The sequence below is a fragment of the Lontra canadensis genome, unplaced genomic scaffold (assembly GCF_010015895.1).
Source record: "Lontra canadensis isolate GAN:19392208 unplaced genomic scaffold, GSC_riverotter_1.0 scaffold134, whole genome shotgun sequence".
In the NCBI taxonomy this organism is placed as follows: domain Eukaryota; kingdom Metazoa; phylum Chordata; class Mammalia; order Carnivora; family Mustelidae; genus Lontra; species Lontra canadensis.
Genome location: NW_022631128.1, coordinates 2,974,629 through 2,992,318, shown reverse-complemented (window position 1 = coordinate 2,992,318; position 17,690 = coordinate 2,974,629). Strand labels below are relative to the sequence as shown.

The 17,690-nt window shown below is 41.2% G+C and overlaps 1 protein-coding gene across 3 annotated transcripts in view; it reads right to left on the bottom strand.

Annotated features, from left to right (window-relative positions):
* The window catches only part of CLCN5 (chloride voltage-gated channel 5), a 147,403-nt gene that overhangs the window by 29,332 nt on the left and 100,381 nt on the right, over positions 1-17,690 (bottom strand). For all 3 annotated transcript variants that reach the window (XM_032843044.1, XM_032843045.1, XM_032843049.1), the window contains one exon: positions 9,677-9,823. In XM_032843044.1, coding sequence (XP_032698935.1) covers positions 9,677-9,823 — 147 coding nt within the window. Of the gene's footprint in view, positions 1-9,676; positions 9,824-17,690 lie in introns of those variants that run through there.

Below are 17,690 nucleotides of genomic sequence, written 5' to 3'. Positions count from 1 at the left end.
CTAAAATAGAAAAATGTCTCAAACACATTGTGTGAAAAAAGCAAGTCACAAAATAATAATGTTTTAAACAGCGTGTGTGCCTATGTGTTGACTGGAGAGAAAAAGAACTCAAAGAGTCACACTGAATTATTTTTATGGGTTACCTTTGGAGTGGGAAGTACAGGGCACCTTTCACATTTTATATACATGTGCACTGTTTGAATCTTTAATAGTGAGGTGTATCTATGTGTTATGTGGTGGTTCCGAAAAGAAAAATAATGACCAAAAAAATGATAGCACAGCTAGAAGAGCAGAGACAGGACATTTCACAGGGAAGGCTTGCATTCTGAGAGGCAGACCACTGGGGTGTTTAGAAACAAAGCAGGTGACAGCGTTTGGAGAACACCAGGAGGAAAGCACTGACAGGAAGGTGGCTGAAGAAGCTTTTAAATGAAAGGCAAGGGAAAGAAAGGCTTTGCTGTTGGCCCTCTTGTCCAGCAGTGAGAAGGTACAGATTCTAACCCTAGCTCCACAAATCACTAGTTTTATCACCTTGGGCAATTACCTTAATCTCTGTGGTTTTCAGGTTCTCTGTCTATAAAAGGAGGAAGGATTTGCAGGCATGATTTTTAAGGTCCCTTCCAACTCTGATATTCTATCATTTTAGCAATGATTTTTTTTTTTGATCACTCATACATTGTGCTGCATGACTTGAGAAGACCTTAAGCTTTGAAGAATTCCAAATGGTATCTTGATTGCATAGTTAACTGAGAACACTCTTCTGGTAGGATCATGAAATGGCACTAATGATCCTTAGAAAAGAAAAGTAAGACAGCTCATGAGTGAAGTATACAACAACCTGGGACCCAAGGCTTCTGGCATATGGCTAACTAGAGCTCTACCAATATGGCTACAGGATCTGTGCAGTAGCTGCTGGCCACAGACCCCAGAAATATCGAGCATACGCTCCTAAAATGTTACATCAGCCTTTCCCCCATGCTGTAAACTGGAACAAGGTAAGGTTAAAAAGAACCCACTCTGGATTTATAGTACTGCCAAAGGGCCTCTACAGATATTTTCTTTTCCTTCAAGAGGGGACCAAAGTGGTTCCACTGACTGCAAAACACACGGGGAGCTTCCAGATTCAGCCCTGGCAAATGAAGAGCTTAGAAGTTGTCACTCCCATCCCCACAACAAGAAAAAGCTGGACAAACTGAAAAATCTGGAACTTTTCACAGACCTGCCTGAGAAGGAAGGTTGATACTACAACGCCCAAATCTTCAGAGCCGGGTTTATCCAAAAAGAGGTGAAGAGATCTGCTCACCTGAAGTAGAGACCAACGGACCCAGAAACTGCTGCGGGGACAAGAAGGGCGCTGCTGCCCAACTGCCGAAGACTGAGGGCAGACTTGCGCAATGGTGAGAAACTTCTGAGGCTTGCACGCCTGTGGGATCTACCACCAGGAACCCTACCAAGTTCTCACAGGGAAGATAAGGAAAGATCCCCTCCTGGCTCTGATGCGGGGAGGGGGAAGAGTAATCATTGTGAAATTCCCCAGAGCTTTCTCTATACCAAAGGCCCTATGCTCCAGGGGGAAATACTTTGCCTTAGCCCTCTCCTAGCTGGGGGAAGGGCATTCCTCTCACTTCAGCAGGCAGGCAGGGACACACACACACACACACACACACACACACACACACACACCCCTCCCACCAGCCTTCTCGTCTCAACCAAAGGAAATAGTCAAGGGGGGCCTGGGCTTCCAGGAAATGGATTGGGAATGCCGTGATCAGAAGTATGGGGCAGGGAGAACAAAAACTGTACCACTGGATGAAACTGTGTGGAGGTCACAGCCAGAAGACACAGACCCAACAGACCCTGAGATTTAAGAGAAAATTATAAAATGGCCGGCTCCCACATACCTTACCACAGCGCCAATAGAGTTCCAGTGTAATGACAATGGATTAAAGCTGAAAGAACAGAGCCACAGACAGAATCTTTCTCAACAAGCTGCTCTTTTTTTTTTTTTTTTTTTTTTTTGCCCCTTGAAGATTTTTATTCAATCGACATATACATATCTTTGCTTCAGCAGTGTCTGTTACAAAGCCTTAGTTACAGTGCCTTATTGTGATTAATTGTTCTTATGAAGAGAGCTATAATCACATCAGTGTACTTGTACTTTAAAAAAATTTTTTTTTGGTATAGTTGACACACAACATTACATTAGTTTCAGGTATACAACCTAGGGATTCAACATCTCTATCCCTGATGATGTGCTCACAAGTGTAGAAACCATCTGCCACTATACAATGCTATTATGATATCATTGACTATATTGCCTATGCTGTACCATTTATTCCCATGACTTAAGGAAACCTGTATCTCCACTTCTCCTCACCCACCTTGCCCATCCCCCTACCCTCTTCCCTCTGACAACCATCAGTTTGTTCTCTGTATTTATAGATCTGATTCTGCTTCAACAAGCTGCTCTTAAAGGAAACTCAAAATCAAGAGGTGACACAAAAACAAGGACACTACAGGGGCACCTGGGTGGCTCAGTCGGTTAAGCGTCTGCCTTTGGTGCAGGTCATGATACCAGGGTCCTGGGATTGAGCCCCATAACGGGCTCCTTGCTCAGCGGGGAGCCTGCTTCTCCCTCTCCCTCTGCTGCTCCCCCAGCTTCTGTGCTTTCTCTCTCTCACTGTGTCCTCTTTCTCTCAAATAAATAAAAATACCTTTTAAGAAAAAGAATTTTTAAAAAGCACCATACATGTACACTGGAAGAGAACAGTTAAATAATGGATGGTGGATGGTGGGAGCCAAATTTCTCATTACCTGGAATGGGAGGTTACAAACATGCCAGGGGAGGAGACTAGAATGATCCATGTGTTGATGGAGCAGAATTAGAGACACATGATCTCATGTTTAGCTTAACGTAGACACGGATGGTCACGTGTAGATAATATATCTACTTATAGATGTATACGTAGATATGGGTCAGTATACACACACACACATTTTTTTACTGGGTGACTGACAGCACCTAAAGCAATAATGCCCCAGTAGAAATGAGCACACCTACTGCCCGTATCTTCGTTTCTCTGATCATTCTCTACTAATAGGAACCAGGGCTCCTTGGAGAAATGGCATATTACAGTCCCAAAAAGTAAGTAAGTGCTCAAGAAAACCCCACAGTGACAGGGCTGCTTCAAAGGGAAACAGAAAACTGAAAGAGCTCTAAATGGTCAAAGCTGGAAAACTCTGAACAAAATAAAGTAGAAATGGATTATAACCCCAAGTTTAAACAAATGAGTCCCTACTGACATAAATAAGTAGCTGAATAAACAAAAGGGAGAGAAGAGACAAATGTCCCATACAGAACAATTCCAATTAATTTCTGGACATACTTGACCCTCAAGGAGGTGGAGCATTACTCCCTAGTTCTTAAGTGTGGGTCGTGCACTGATTTCCTTCCATTGAGTACATCAGGGAAAGGATGAAAAGCCAATAACTTTACAGTAGGGAAAGATGACACACACTACGTCAGCCAGAAGACCAAGGTTAAAATCAGCAGCCATAAGTCGTATGGACAATATATAGCCTTGATACAATGTCAATGTCATAAGAAAGGCATTTTACCTCTACTCTTCCTCCCTAAAATCCATAAGCCCAGTCTAATCATGAGATAAACATCAGACAAATCCCGACTGAGGGACATTCTACAAAACACCTGACCAGTCATCCTGAAAACTGTAAACTGGTACAGCCACTGTGAAAAACAGTATAGCAGCTCATCAAAAAATTACAAACAGAACTACCCTACTATCTAGTAATTCCACTTGTGGGAATATAACCAAAGGAAATGAAAACACTAATTCTCATGTTTACCGCAGCATTATTTATAATAGCGAAGACATGGCAATAGCCTAAGTGTCCATCAATGATGAATGAATAAAGAAACTGTGGCATATATATATACAATGGAATATTATTCAGCTATCTAAAAAAAATGAGGAAATCCTACCATTTGTGACAGCATGGATAGACACGGGGGGCATTATCCTAAGTGAAATAAGTCAGACAGAGAAAGACAAATACTGTGTGATTGTACTTACATGTGGAATAAAAAAAAATGAACTCATAGAAAAAGAAATCAGATTTATGGTTGCCAGAGGCAAGGGGTGGGAGGGTGGAGAATTGGAGAAAGGTGGTCAAAAAGGTACAAACTTTCAGCTACAAGATAAATAAGTGCTAGGGATGGAATGTACAATGTGAAGGACTACAGCTGACAGTTAACACAGCTGTATGATATATAGGACAGTTGTTAAAAGAATAAATTCCAAGGGTTCTCATCACAAGCAGAAAGTTTTTTTCCCTTTTGTTTCTATCTATAGGCGATGATGGATGTTAACTAAACCTACTGTAGGAATCACTTCACAGTATACATAAATCAAACCATCCTGCTATGAGCCTTGAACTTCTACAGCGATGTGTATCAACTATTTCTCAATAAAACTGGGGGGTGGAGAATACAGGTATGTAATAAAGCTTAAAAACTACAGGAAAAAAAAACACCTGTCAAGGTCATCAAAAACAAATACGTCTAAGACACCATGGCAGCCAAGAGGAGCCCCAGGCGACATGAAGACTAAATGCCATGTGGTATCCTGGATGGGACATCAGGTAAAAACTAAATACATATGAATAATGCATGTTTTTGAAACAAAACAAAAATGTAAATAAATAAGTGGGAAGAAATAAGAAGGCACGAATTCTAATATCTGACCAGGTATTCTCCTATCAAGTAACCTGAAGGAAGCCCTTAGAGCCTGTGGCCATCATTAATAAGCCTCATTCTGAGGATTCATCATAGAGAACTGCTATGTTTTATAGCCCCAACAAGCCATTTTTTTTTTCCAAGCTCAAAAAGCAGCAGTAATAATCGCCATCCTCCCAGGCTAAGTATTTAGGGGAAGTTTGAGTCTGATGAGGGTGATGGATTCTGAATTCCCTTTCTATGTCAACATAAGGACAAAAAAAAAAGTTTGTGCCATCTACACAATCGCTTGAGTCAACTGGAGGGCTGACAGGAGCCCATTCTCTCTGGAGGAATACTATAATCCTTCCTTGCAGCACAGCAGAACAAACACAACTGTCTCGCAGATTCCTTGGTGGATCTCACAGACTGTCGTGTGTTTCATTTTCAAAGATATCCTCCCCTCCCTGGGACACTGGGAGGTCATGCTGAGGCCTGCTGGGGTGGTCTGGGCACGTTCTCCCACACGTGCGGGACTCGGCCAGCTCTCACTCTCTGCCTGGGCTTTGAAGTTACCTGTGGCTCTTCCAGTGTATTCCCCATATCAAATGAGTCCTATCAATCCCCCTTTTGAAATTTCTCCAGAAGTTACTGTTCCTTCCTCTCCGTTCCTGTTGACTTAATTCAGGCCGTTTGATCTTTTACCTAGACTTTTTTTTTTTCACGTAACAGTTGAACTGGTCTTCCAGTCTTCAACCCACTCTTCCATCCTCCACACTGCCAGAAATTCCCAAAAACACCCGTCTGATCATATCATTCTTCTGCTTTTAAATAATTTGACGACTTCTTGATTACAGGATAAGGTCCAGAAGCCCAGACCGCCTAGACCTCATCCAGATTTCTAACTAGATCTCCCGCCCTATCCCCTGCTATCTTCCCTCCTGCTCCAACTGTCACCATCTCTGCCCTCAGGAGCCTCGGACCCCAGATGCGCAGGCTCCGTGTTGCCTGAAGAGAACAGGTTCTCTCGTGCTGCCGTGCCCATACCCGTGTGCCTCTCTCTTGCCAGGAAGGTCTCCTCACGCAACAATTCGAGGGCAGTAGGAAGGCAAGCGAAGTGGAAAGACAAGGAGGTGAGGTTAACAAGGGTGCAGATAAGCATTACTAAAAGCAGCACAGTGTTCACAGGGTTCCTGAGACGGGGGGTGCTCCAGAAATACTGAATAACTGAATGGGTGAATAAATAAATTGCCAACCATGAGGTCCAGGCTGCAGAGGCAGGCAAGTGAAAATGATGGACCACAAGCACAGCTCTGAATTTTTGCCTACGACTCCCACCCCTTTTTTTTTCTATCTCCTTCCCCCTCCCCTTCTGTAAGACCTCCATGTTTATGTTTCTTCTCATTTACAGACTACTAGAACACTACCACAGATGCATTTAATCATGCCACGCAGAATTTATTTATTCATTCCTCATAAATCAATCCTTCCAGCCATCTGGAAAACAAGAACCACTTCTACTGCCTTTCAAGCTCCTTTTAACTAATCTTTTTAGAACATGCTATTGTGCCTGGTACAAAATGTAGTATTTTATGCACAGCCGCACCACAGACATCAAGGACTTTATGACCTTTTTTTTCTGTTGTTGTTCTTGTTGTGTACATTAGGAAATCCCAGGTGAAAACACTAAATAAAGTAAGAACAATTAAAAAGCAAAGCAAGAAAATCGTATCACTACAGAGTATGGTAAATGGAACAATTTCTGCGTGTGGCTCACAGTCAAAAGCTTCGCCGTTTTACGGTCAGACCTTGTAAACCACAAGCAGGAACTCTCCTGTAAAGGCAAGTGAAGAGTGGCAAAGGACTACTCATGTAAAAACACATTCTACAATCACAAGCAATGCCAATCTCATCTGCCTCAGCTTTCGGGTCTATTAAATGGGAATAACAGATGGAGACTCGCTTGCCTCCATCACCTACTGAGAGCGCTATGAACAGAACAAGTACTTTGGTGATATGGATGCTATATGCTAGCATCTTCGATTAGAAGCAATGATGAGAACTAAGCTAAACCACTCTGGATTAGCCGGAAGGCTTCCTGGAGGTGTCCAGGTTAAGCTCAGGGGAAACCCTAACTGACTGCTTCACTAGAGCCTGGGACTGCTGTAATTATGTGCGAGAGTTATAACTACACGTAAGTGGACCGGATACACAAACACACATGCCTTTCACAGAAGGTGGCCAATAGGAAAAACCATTAAATACCAAACCATGAGTGCCTTTCTGTGAGGAACTTTAAATTCAGGGTCTCTCTTCTACTGTTCCTGTCTTGAGACACCTTTACTAGACAATTTCTTCTTATCCTTCTGAACCTGTGGTTTGCATACTAATATGTTCTTCCCAAGTTGGTCACCTCCTCAGAGAGGCCTTCCCTGACCTTTCGAACTCTCTAATCTTTCTAAAGAATTATTCCTCAGTTATCGTCTACTGTCATTCATTTTATTTCCACCTTGGTACTTACTATAATGGGTAAATAACTAAGTAGTTTTACTCATTTACGCAACTAGATCTAAATTTCAGATCAACTTGGATCTTACCTATGTTAATCCCACCACTGTATCTGCATTGCCTAGGACAGTGCCTACCTCATAGCAGATACTCAAAAAGTATTTGTCAAATGAATGGGTGAAGGAGTTTGTCCTCACAGTGACAATAAAGTTGACTCAAACTTCTTAGCATGACACTCAAGGCCCCAATATATTTATCTGGGCTTATAGCCTACCTTTTCATACCTCTGTATATTATGCCTGTTGATGTCTCTGTAGAAGCTCGCTTTCTGCCTGGAAAGCCCTTCTTCCCACCAAATAACTTATCTTTCAAGGCCCTTTCCAAACACACCTTTGCTGTGAAATCTTCTCCAATCCTAGACACACACATTCCTCTGCTGAGTCCTTACAAGAGTTACAACACTTACATTATACGGTTATAACAGAAATAAATAACAATAATGAGAGCTAACATTTTATTGAGTATTAGCTCGAGGCTGGGTACAATTATAACCACTTTATGTTATTATTTCATTTAATCCTGAAAACAACTATAAGAGTTAGGTGTTTTCGTAAGTACTTAATGTTCGCTTAGCCAGCTAGAATCAACTTCGTGAAGGCAGGGTGGGTGCCTTAAAGCCTTGCTAATTCCCAGAACCTAGCAAAGTTTCTGCAGTGTCATATGCCTCCACTACAAATTTGCTAAATAATAAATTCTGACACAGTTTCTTGTCCTCTGACTTTATGTTGAAAATGGTAATCCTGATCAGTTAAAGAACCAGACAATAGTTTTAAGTAATTGGACAAATTTAATATTAAAGTCCCTTCTAACTACAAGAAACTCAGAAGTCAGAAAAGAAAAGGGTAATGAATCTGGCAATGTAAAAGTGTTTAATATTTGTAGATTTTTCTAAAAGGAGACAAAAACAAAACAGAAATGGAAAAAAATACACTCCACCTGCCTTAGACAAAACATTAAGAATATATGAAAGTCTCCTAGAAAAGATGTGCCCATCAGAAAAACAGGCACACCACATAAACAGGAAACTTCCAGAAAAAGAAACTTAAATGGCTAGTAAACATATGAAAATGTGCTCAACCTCATTAATCTAAAAAAAGTGAAAATTAAAATAATGATAAAAATTTGATTTATTTATTTTGCCTATCATAGTGTAAAGATGAAAAAATTCTAGTATTCAGCACCAGCAAGGCTGTGGGGGAAATAAGCACTCATACAGTCATGCTACAGAAATGTTCTAATATACTTAAAAGATACACACACACACACACACACACACACGCAAGGTTATTCACTGCAGCACTGTTTGTAATAGCAAGACTGGAAAGTGAAATGTGTATCAATAGAAACTTGGTTAAATAAACTACGGTACAGCTACACCATGAACTTACATGCAGTTATTGAAAAGAACGATGTTACTGGATAAAGAAATAATAGATGAAGAGAATTCTCCTTCTAGAAATGTATTCCAGGGGCGCCTGGGTGGCTCAGTCAGTTAAGTGTCTGCCTTCAGCTCAGGCCCAGGATCAGGCCCCGCATCAGTCTCCCTGCTAAGCAGGGAGTCTGCTTCTCCCTCTCCCCACCTCATGCTCTCTTGTGCATGCTCTATCTCTCTCAAAAAAAAAAAAAAACTTCTAAAAAAATAAATGTATTCCAGATAATAAAAATTCAATTATAAAAAAAGGGAGAGGATTTGAACAGACACTTCATCCAAGAGGATAAGGTTGCCAAATAAGCACATGAAATGATGTTCAACATCATAAGGCATTAGGGAAATTAAATTAAAACCATGATGAGATAACACTACACACCTATTCGAATGGCTAAAATAAAAATTACAAAAAATACCCAGAGCTGTTGCAGATGGGGAACAAGTAGAACTCTCATTCATAGCTAGTTCAGACATAAAACGGTACAGCCACTCTGGAAAACAGTCTGGCAGTTTCTTAGGAAGTTCAACATACAGTTCCCACATGACCCCGTGATCCCACATCAGGCTATACTAAGCAAGAAAAAAAAAAAGAGGATGAACGATCTGAATCAATCTCCAAGGCAATGGGCTGAGTCAGTCTCAAAGGCGACATACTATGTGACTCCATGCATCTGACATTCCAGCAAAGAAAAAAATACAGGGACAGAGAATAGATCAGTGGCTACCAGGGGTTGGGGGTGGAGGAGGTCTGGCTGCAAAGGGACAGCAAGAGGGAGCTCTCTGGGGTGTGGATGGAACTGTTCTGTAACCTGTCAGTGGTGGAGGTTACAAAACTCTCTGCAGGTGTTAAAACTGTGATTGCACCAGAAAAAAAAATGAATTTTACTGTGTGTACATGAAAAATAAGTTTTAAAAAGATAAATTGTCATCAACAGTAATAATACCTTCTATTTCTCCATCTAAGGGAGGAACATCATCTCTCATGGAAAAATCCATAGCTGTCCCTGGAATGTCCATCAAGTCTTCATCACTGGAGCTGCTCCGGAAGCTATTGAAACTCCCCTGCTGAAAGCCTCTGTTATCCATGGCTCCTGCACAGAAAGAAAAACAGGAGGCTTATTACAATGACCTTCAAGCCCCTTACCACTTATCCTTCTTTTTTTAAATGTGGTAAATACAAATAAAATTTACCATTTCAACCATTCTAAACTAGACAATTCAGTAGCATTAAGCTCCTTTACAATGTTTTGCAATTATCATCACTCTCCATTTCCAGGAATTTTTCATCGTCCCAAACAGAAACTCTGTACCCAGTAAACATAACTCCCTCCCACCCCCACCCCCTTATAACTGCTATTCTCCACCTCCATGATATGCCAATTCCAGATATTTCATATAAATTTCATCATACAATCTGTGACCCGTGTCTGGCTTCTTTCACTTTTCATAACGTTCTCAAGGCTCATCCATGTTCTGGCACGTACCAGTACCTCATTCCATTTTCAGACTGAATAGTACCCATTGTACGGCTAGACCACATTTTGTTTATCCGTTCATCGGTTGATGGACATTCGGGTAGTTTTCCCCTTTTGGGTTACTACCAACTCTATTTTTTATCACTGAAGTATAGTTGACATACGTTATACTAGTTTCAGGTGTGCAACACAACGATTCAACAGTTCTATACATTACTCAGTGCTCACCATAGTAAATGTAGTCACCATCTGTCACCATATAATGTTATTACAATATTACTGACTATATTACCTATGCTGTACTTTCTATCTCTGTGACTTATTTATTTTATAAATGAAAGCCGGTACCTCTTAATCCCCTTTACCAATTTTACCCATCGCCCACCCACTTCCCCTCTGGCAACCACCTGTTCTCTGGATTTGAGTCTGTTTCTTTGTTCATTTTTGTTTTTTAAATTCCACATAAAAGACAAATAATAAGGTATTTGTCTTTCTGTGTCAGACTTATTTCACTTGGCAGAACACCCTCTCGGTCTGAGTAACGCTCCATTGTGTATATATACCACATCTTCTTTATCCATTCATCTATCGATAGACACACTTGGGTTGCTTCCACATCATAGCTACTGTAAATAATACTGCAGTAAACACAGAACTACACATATCTTTCTCAGATTGGTGCTTTTAAACTTTCTTTAAGTAAATACCCAGTAGTGGAATTACTGGATCATATGTTATTCCTATGTTTAATTAAGGAACCCCTATACTGTTTTCCACAGTGGTTGCACCGATTTACATTCCCAACAGTGCGCAAAGGTGCTCTTCTCTCTACATCCTCATCCACACTTGTTATTTCTCGTCTTTTTGATACTAGCCATTGTGAGTGGGGTGAGGTGGTATCTCACTGTAGTTCTGCTCTGCATTTCCCTGATGATGAGTGATGCAGAGCACCTTCATGTGTCTGTTGGCCACCTGTGTATCTTCTTTGGGAAAATGTCTATTCAGGGTTACCACTTATTCTTAGGTCATCTTTCATCCTCTTACTTGGACAATATAGACATGCAAACTACTTAGTATATTCAGTTACCATTCAGATGTAGTGTGCCTCTACCCTTACCATGTAGTTGATGGCCATTTTTTGAGAACCATGCAAATGGGCAAACCAAATGAGGACATGCGTACAAAACTCCTGGGAGTTCATAAGTAATCAACGGAAATAAAACCTACACATCAGTACTAAGAAATGTGTGGGCCATTTAGGAGTAGAGAAATATTATCTCATGGCTCTGACTCTCCCAGAGCTCCTAACACAATGCAGATGCTCAGAAATACTGGGGGAAAGAGGCATGCTATGCTGTTTAATGTTTTTCTGTGTTCAAGAATTTAATATTAAAGATGAAACATTTCCTATATCCCAAGTGTGAATCTTTCGATTATAAATATTACTAAAAAAATCTTCGTATATTGGGGGGCCTGGGTGACTCAGTCATTAAGCATCTGCCTTCGGCTCAGGTCATGATCCCAGGGTCCTGAGATCAAGACCCACATTGGGCTTCCTGCTCAGTGGGAAGCCTGCTTCTCCCTCTTCCACCCCCGCTGCTTATGTTACTTTTCTCATTCTCTGTCAAATAAATAAATAAAATCTTTTTTTAAAAATCTTAATATATTGATTTTTAAAAATAGCATTATAGTCAACTTTATTTCACCTAATCCTGCCCCCCCCTTTTTAATGAAATACTGATCCAAAATCATAGCAGAATTCTTTTGGGTTTGGCAAATAATATTCCTTTTGAAGTATTCCAATTCTTTTAAGAAACTTCTTACTTTTTTTAGGTTATCAGAATTATATATGATGAATGTGGAAAAATTAGATGGGATAAATTAAGCAAAAGGGCCGGAAAATTGGAATAATAGATAAATATTTTAAACACTGAGCATAAAGGATAAATAACCAATATTTACCAGGTACTTATCAATTTTTAGGCACTGGGCTATATGCTTAAACTGAACTCTTTCACTTAACTTTTCCAATGTTTCCATGCTGTAGCATTATCACTCCTAGTGCAGATGAGGAAATTCACGGAGCGCAGAGAGGCTAAGTATTTGCCCAGTTAATATTTCATAAAAAGTCAAGCTCTAAATCATGCGTTCAATTTCATAAGAACTCGCTTCTAATAGAGACCAGCCTGACTGAAGTATGAGTGACATTTATGAACCACCTGTTATGTACAAATCATTGCAGGACAGTGGGACAGATACAAAAATGAAGCTGGGTAGGCCAGATGAGATGAAGATTGAGAGACAAAGATTTGAGAGTCATCAACATCAAGGTGATAGTCGAAACCAAGAGAACAGATATCCCGAAGGAAATCTGCCATTCACTTATGGATAAGGACAAATATAAAGAAAAGAAATGCATTCCCAGCACCCTCCCTTAATATGCACAAATAGCGTGAACTCTGTACAGACATGAATAAGAAGTTCCCCAGGAACATTACCATGCTTTTGTGGGACGTATGGTCAGGTAGGGAAGGTAGCGCCATGTATCCAAAGGTATGAATAATGTACAAAATTACTGATCAGAAAACCGTTTCCTGGGGTGCCTGGGTGGCTCAGTCATTAAGCATCTGCCCTCAGCTCAGGTCACAGTCCCATGTTACTGGGACTGAGCCCCACATTGGGCTCCCTCCTCTGCGGGAAGCCTGCTTCTCCCTCTCCCACTCCCCTTGCTTGTGTTCCCTCTCTCACTGTCTCTCTCTGTCAAATAACTAAATAAATAAAATCTTTAAAACAAAAAAAGGAAAATCATTTCCTCAGCTACAAGAACTCTAACCTTGCTTTGTGGATCAAGTGGGTCCTAGGATACTAAGAATCCGTGCTCCGTGGCCTCAGCTGGGCTCCTTCGCAGCTGCATGCCAATCCTTCACTCTCACAGGACTCTTTCCCCTGCTCTACTGCTCCCTCCACTCCCCTTCTCTGAGCACCTCCCACAACAAACTGTGCATACACAGAATGCCCAGTCTCAGTTGCTGCTTCTAGGGAAACTGACCTACCACAGGACCCTTAGCTTTTTTTCCCTATTACTAACAACATGGGAAAATCCTGAATTTCTCTGTCTTCCCTCGTGCCATACAGGAAGAAGTATTTTTACTTTTTATTTAAGAAAAAAGGCGGGGAGGGGCGCCTGGGTGGCTCAGTTGGTTAAGCGTCAGCCCTTGGCTCAGGTCATGATCCCAGGGTCCGGGGATCAAGTCCCACATCAGGCTCCTTACTGACAGGGAGCCTGCTTCTCCCTCTGCCTGCTGCTCCCCTAGCTTGTGTTCTCTCTCTTTCTCTATCTCTGACAAATAAATAAATAAAATCTTTTAAAAAAAAGAAAAAGTAAGGGCCCCTTTACTTTGTTCTGGATCTAACTGAGATCACAGATCCTTCTCCACCTTAATCTGATTTATTTCAGTGGATCCTCTAAAGAAACCTGCTATCCCTAGCTCTCATCTCCACCTCGAGCTCTAGTCCTGAATTCCCAAGAACTCCGCCTGACACTTATTGCTACCTCAAACTCAACAGGATGAAAATTAAAAATATACCAGAAATAACATCACCTAAAACACAACCCATAAAATCCAAACAAAGACATGTTCCCTGCCCTCACCCTCCACATCATCTTTCCTTTTTAAATGCAGATGGCATCAGAGTCAATATTTGTAGTTAATATTTGTCTAACTCTGGATTTACCACCTTCAACAAACCTACAAAAAGCACTTTATCTCAAGAGTAGGTATTCTGGGTTTCTAGAAATCTTTGCTAAAAACAAACATCATTTTAGCTGATGAGAGGCTCAGGTTAAAAGGGTAGTACAACTCGAGAGGTTTTCTTTCTGTTTATATTTACTAAATGCCCATGAATCCCATAAAGTGACTAGCACTGATTAAGAAAAAAAGCAAGAAAATTTGCAAAATAATGCAGAATCCTTTTCCTCTCTCCCCGCTGGTTGCATGTTTCATTCAGGAAATGAGGTAAAATACACAGTGCCAGCAACTTTACGTTAGCCACACAAATCATGGGAAGAAAAAGTATGGGGAGTCCAAAAATAATTTATGTCTGGCTTTGGAATATGTCCTGTGGTCATATTTTCAGATGGGTGTACCTATTGTTCTGGGAATTCATTAAAACAAAATAATGACACTACAGGATGAGGGCTCACAAAGGAGAAGCTGGAAAACTTTTCAGTTTCCCCATGGGGACCTTACAAACTCTTTCCTGTAACCCACTGACACAGAACAATCCAGCTAAATTGAGCTGCCTCATTCTAAACATTTCCTGGAGCAGCTATCTGGTTCACTGTTTAGGTTATAAAGTGCTTCCTTAATAAATACACAGGAATAAGGGGTCAACAAAAGAAAATTAGAAGTAGCAAGTAAATAGAGCAAAACAGATGCTATAAACAAGAGTCCGACAAAGGAAATAAACACAATTGGTAAAACGCAAGGCTGACATTTGCTTATGGATAATCCATTTCGGTACAACTGTTGGTTTTACTCTGCAGATATAAAAAAGTTCAAGAGAAAAAGTTAAAGCAGCAGAATAACGAGGAAATGAAGTTCCTTACACTTGAGGTTTGAACCCATACACAGTTAAAACTCCAAGCCCAGAGCTCTTTCCATGACAGTCTACGGCTTCACTATGACATGTCAGTCCAGAGAATAGCACATCTAGAATAAATCAAACTTCTACATGGCCACAAACCTGAAATCAGCCAGAATTTAGGGTAGGAGAGGAACAAAGTATGGGGATTTGATATGTTATCCCAACTAGCGGTTTACATACATATAGGGCTTGTCACATAACGGAGGGCCAGGGAGGAGGCAATCCAGAAAATGTTTGGTTGCTATCTGTGTTACACAGCTGACTTTCTCAGCTTAAAGCCATTAGTGCCTTCTGTCACTTTCTTGCTTAAATCATAAGCTGGCTCCCCAGTGCCTATAGGGTCAAGTTTAAATTTCTTTGCATGGCGTTCAGGGCCCTAATCTAGATCCCATCTACTCGGCTAGACTTACCCTCTGCCACAAATTTATTCTACTCCTTATAAGCCACCTACTTTTACACCTCCATGCCTTTGCTCAGACCCTATCTACAATTCCATCCAGGCCCCCATCCTCTTTTCAGCCTGATGAAATCCCATTCAGTCCACCTAGAGCAAGCTCAAACAAGCTTTTCCCTCAACACCTCCTTTGTTCAGATGTCTGTTGATTGCATAATCTCTTCCACTTAAGTCTTGTGACTACCACATGTCCTTTTCATTTCCGTTGTCCCAGCAACTCTAGTGTTGTTCCAGGGTAGGTGTTCAATAAATGCTTACTGAGGAGAATTCCAGTTGGGGAAGAAGAGTTAACAGCCAATCAACATATTTATATGGTTAACACTCAATAAATCTATTCCTTGCACACAATGGTAGGGAACTGAGGATACAAAAAAATATTTGTTACCTTGTCACTACTCTCAAGGAATTTATGATCTAGTTGGGGAAAGAACTTTCATATAATGTGATTACACAACACCTAAGTTCTAAACTGTTAGAATAAAAGTGCAACTGGCATTCAGAAAACAGAGAGGACACTGTAAGCCAGAGAAGGCTTCCTGGAGGAAAGAAGGTATTCCAGACCTGGGGTGGGGGGTGGGGGGGATGGCCAAAGGCTTGAGAAGGAGGCTGGCATTTGTGCTTGACTACAGGGTGTTTGTAAGCAAAAGGATGGAGCTAGATCGTGAAGGACCTGGGAAGCCAATGGAATCACTGTGGTTTTTGAGGAAGAACATGATTTTAAAACAACAACAACAACAACATGATTTTTAAGAGGTAAGTGCAGCAGCAGTGGGCTGAAAGAGAGAGGAGTAAAGGGCTATAGGAAGGCAGTTTGCTACCTCCTGTTTAAATGTGGGTGATTTGGGGGCCGCCTGGGTGGCTCAGTGGGTTAAGCCTCTACCTTCGGCTGGGGTCAGGGTCCCAGGGTCCTGGGATCGAGCCCCACGTCAGGCTCTCTGCTCGGCTGGGAGCCTGATTCCCCCTCTCTCTGCCTGCCTCTCTGCTTACTTGTGATCGCTCTGTGTGTGTGTGTGTGTGTGTGTGTGTGTGTGTGTCAAATCAATCAATCAATCAATCAATCAATCTTTAAAAAAAAAATGGTGATTTCAGAAGGCGGCGGGGGGTGCATTTTCCCAAAGGCTGTACTGAAAGAGCCAGGTACTCATGGCAAAGGAGGGTGCTAGTATATGGTATACCTTCCTAACATCTTGTTTTATTTATTGTTCTTAAGATTTTATTTATTTATTCATTTGAGAGAGAGACAGAGACAGAGACAGAGAGAGCACAAGCAGGGGGAGAGGCAGAGGGAGAGGGAGAAGCAGACTTCCCATTGAGCTGGGAGTCAGATGTGGGACTCGACTGCAGGACCTGGAGATTATGACCCAAGCCCAAGTCAGACACTTAACCATCAGAGCCACCCAAGCACCCCGGACATCTTGTTTTACTACTGACACTGACATCTGTTGGTTCAAATAAATTAACAATTCCATCTCAACTAGCCCATTTGGTAAAAACAAATGTATAAACCAATAGGTAGGCTGATACACGGGCCCTTCAGTGAAAATATAAAAATGTACCACACATTCCCATGCTAAGAAGCCCAAAGAAGTAAATAAACTTTTCTATTTCTTATTTTTGCTCCACAAAAATATCTGTCAACCTGCACATGGCATTCTGTGTAAGTAATAGAGGCCAGATGCTGCAAAAGCAGAAAAGGGAGAACGCAAGAGGAAGAAAAGCTTGAGAGGGTCATTACAGAATGTACCAAGATACGAATACTATCATATCATTTAAAAAAAAATTAAGACAATCCTAAGTATAACACTAAAAGTGATACAAACTGACATGCATATGAGAAAATCAATTTTTGTCTACCCTCTGTACTTTGAGTTACCTGAGGACGGGGTAACGTAAATCTTTGTTCCCAAGTGCCAGACACAGAAAGAGAGCTCAGTAAACCATCTAGTTCTCAGTACAATTTCCACTTTTAGTTACTTTATTTTGAGAAGCAGGAATGAAATGCAAACCTTGCAGTGTAGTCTCTAAGATGCCATAGGAGGTACTGATTTCAGAGGTTTGGGCCAATCCTTAACCCAAGGCACCTTCTCTATCTGTCAAAATTGCAGGTAAAAAATCCCAGGAGGAAGTAATAGTGCTGCTCCTCACAATGTAGTCTTCACCTGGGAGTCATCCTCACAGATAAGTACGGGTTATGAGCAAAGACATGACTCAAAGCAGGCAGTACCAGAATAGCCCCTCTCAAAGTTTTTGGTCTCAGGATCCCTTTAGTCTTCAAAAAAAATTTTAAGATTTTATTTTATTTATTTGACATAGAGAGCGAGAGAGCACAAGCAGGGGAGCAGCAGGGAGAGGGAGAAGCAAGCTCCCTGATGAGCAGAGAGC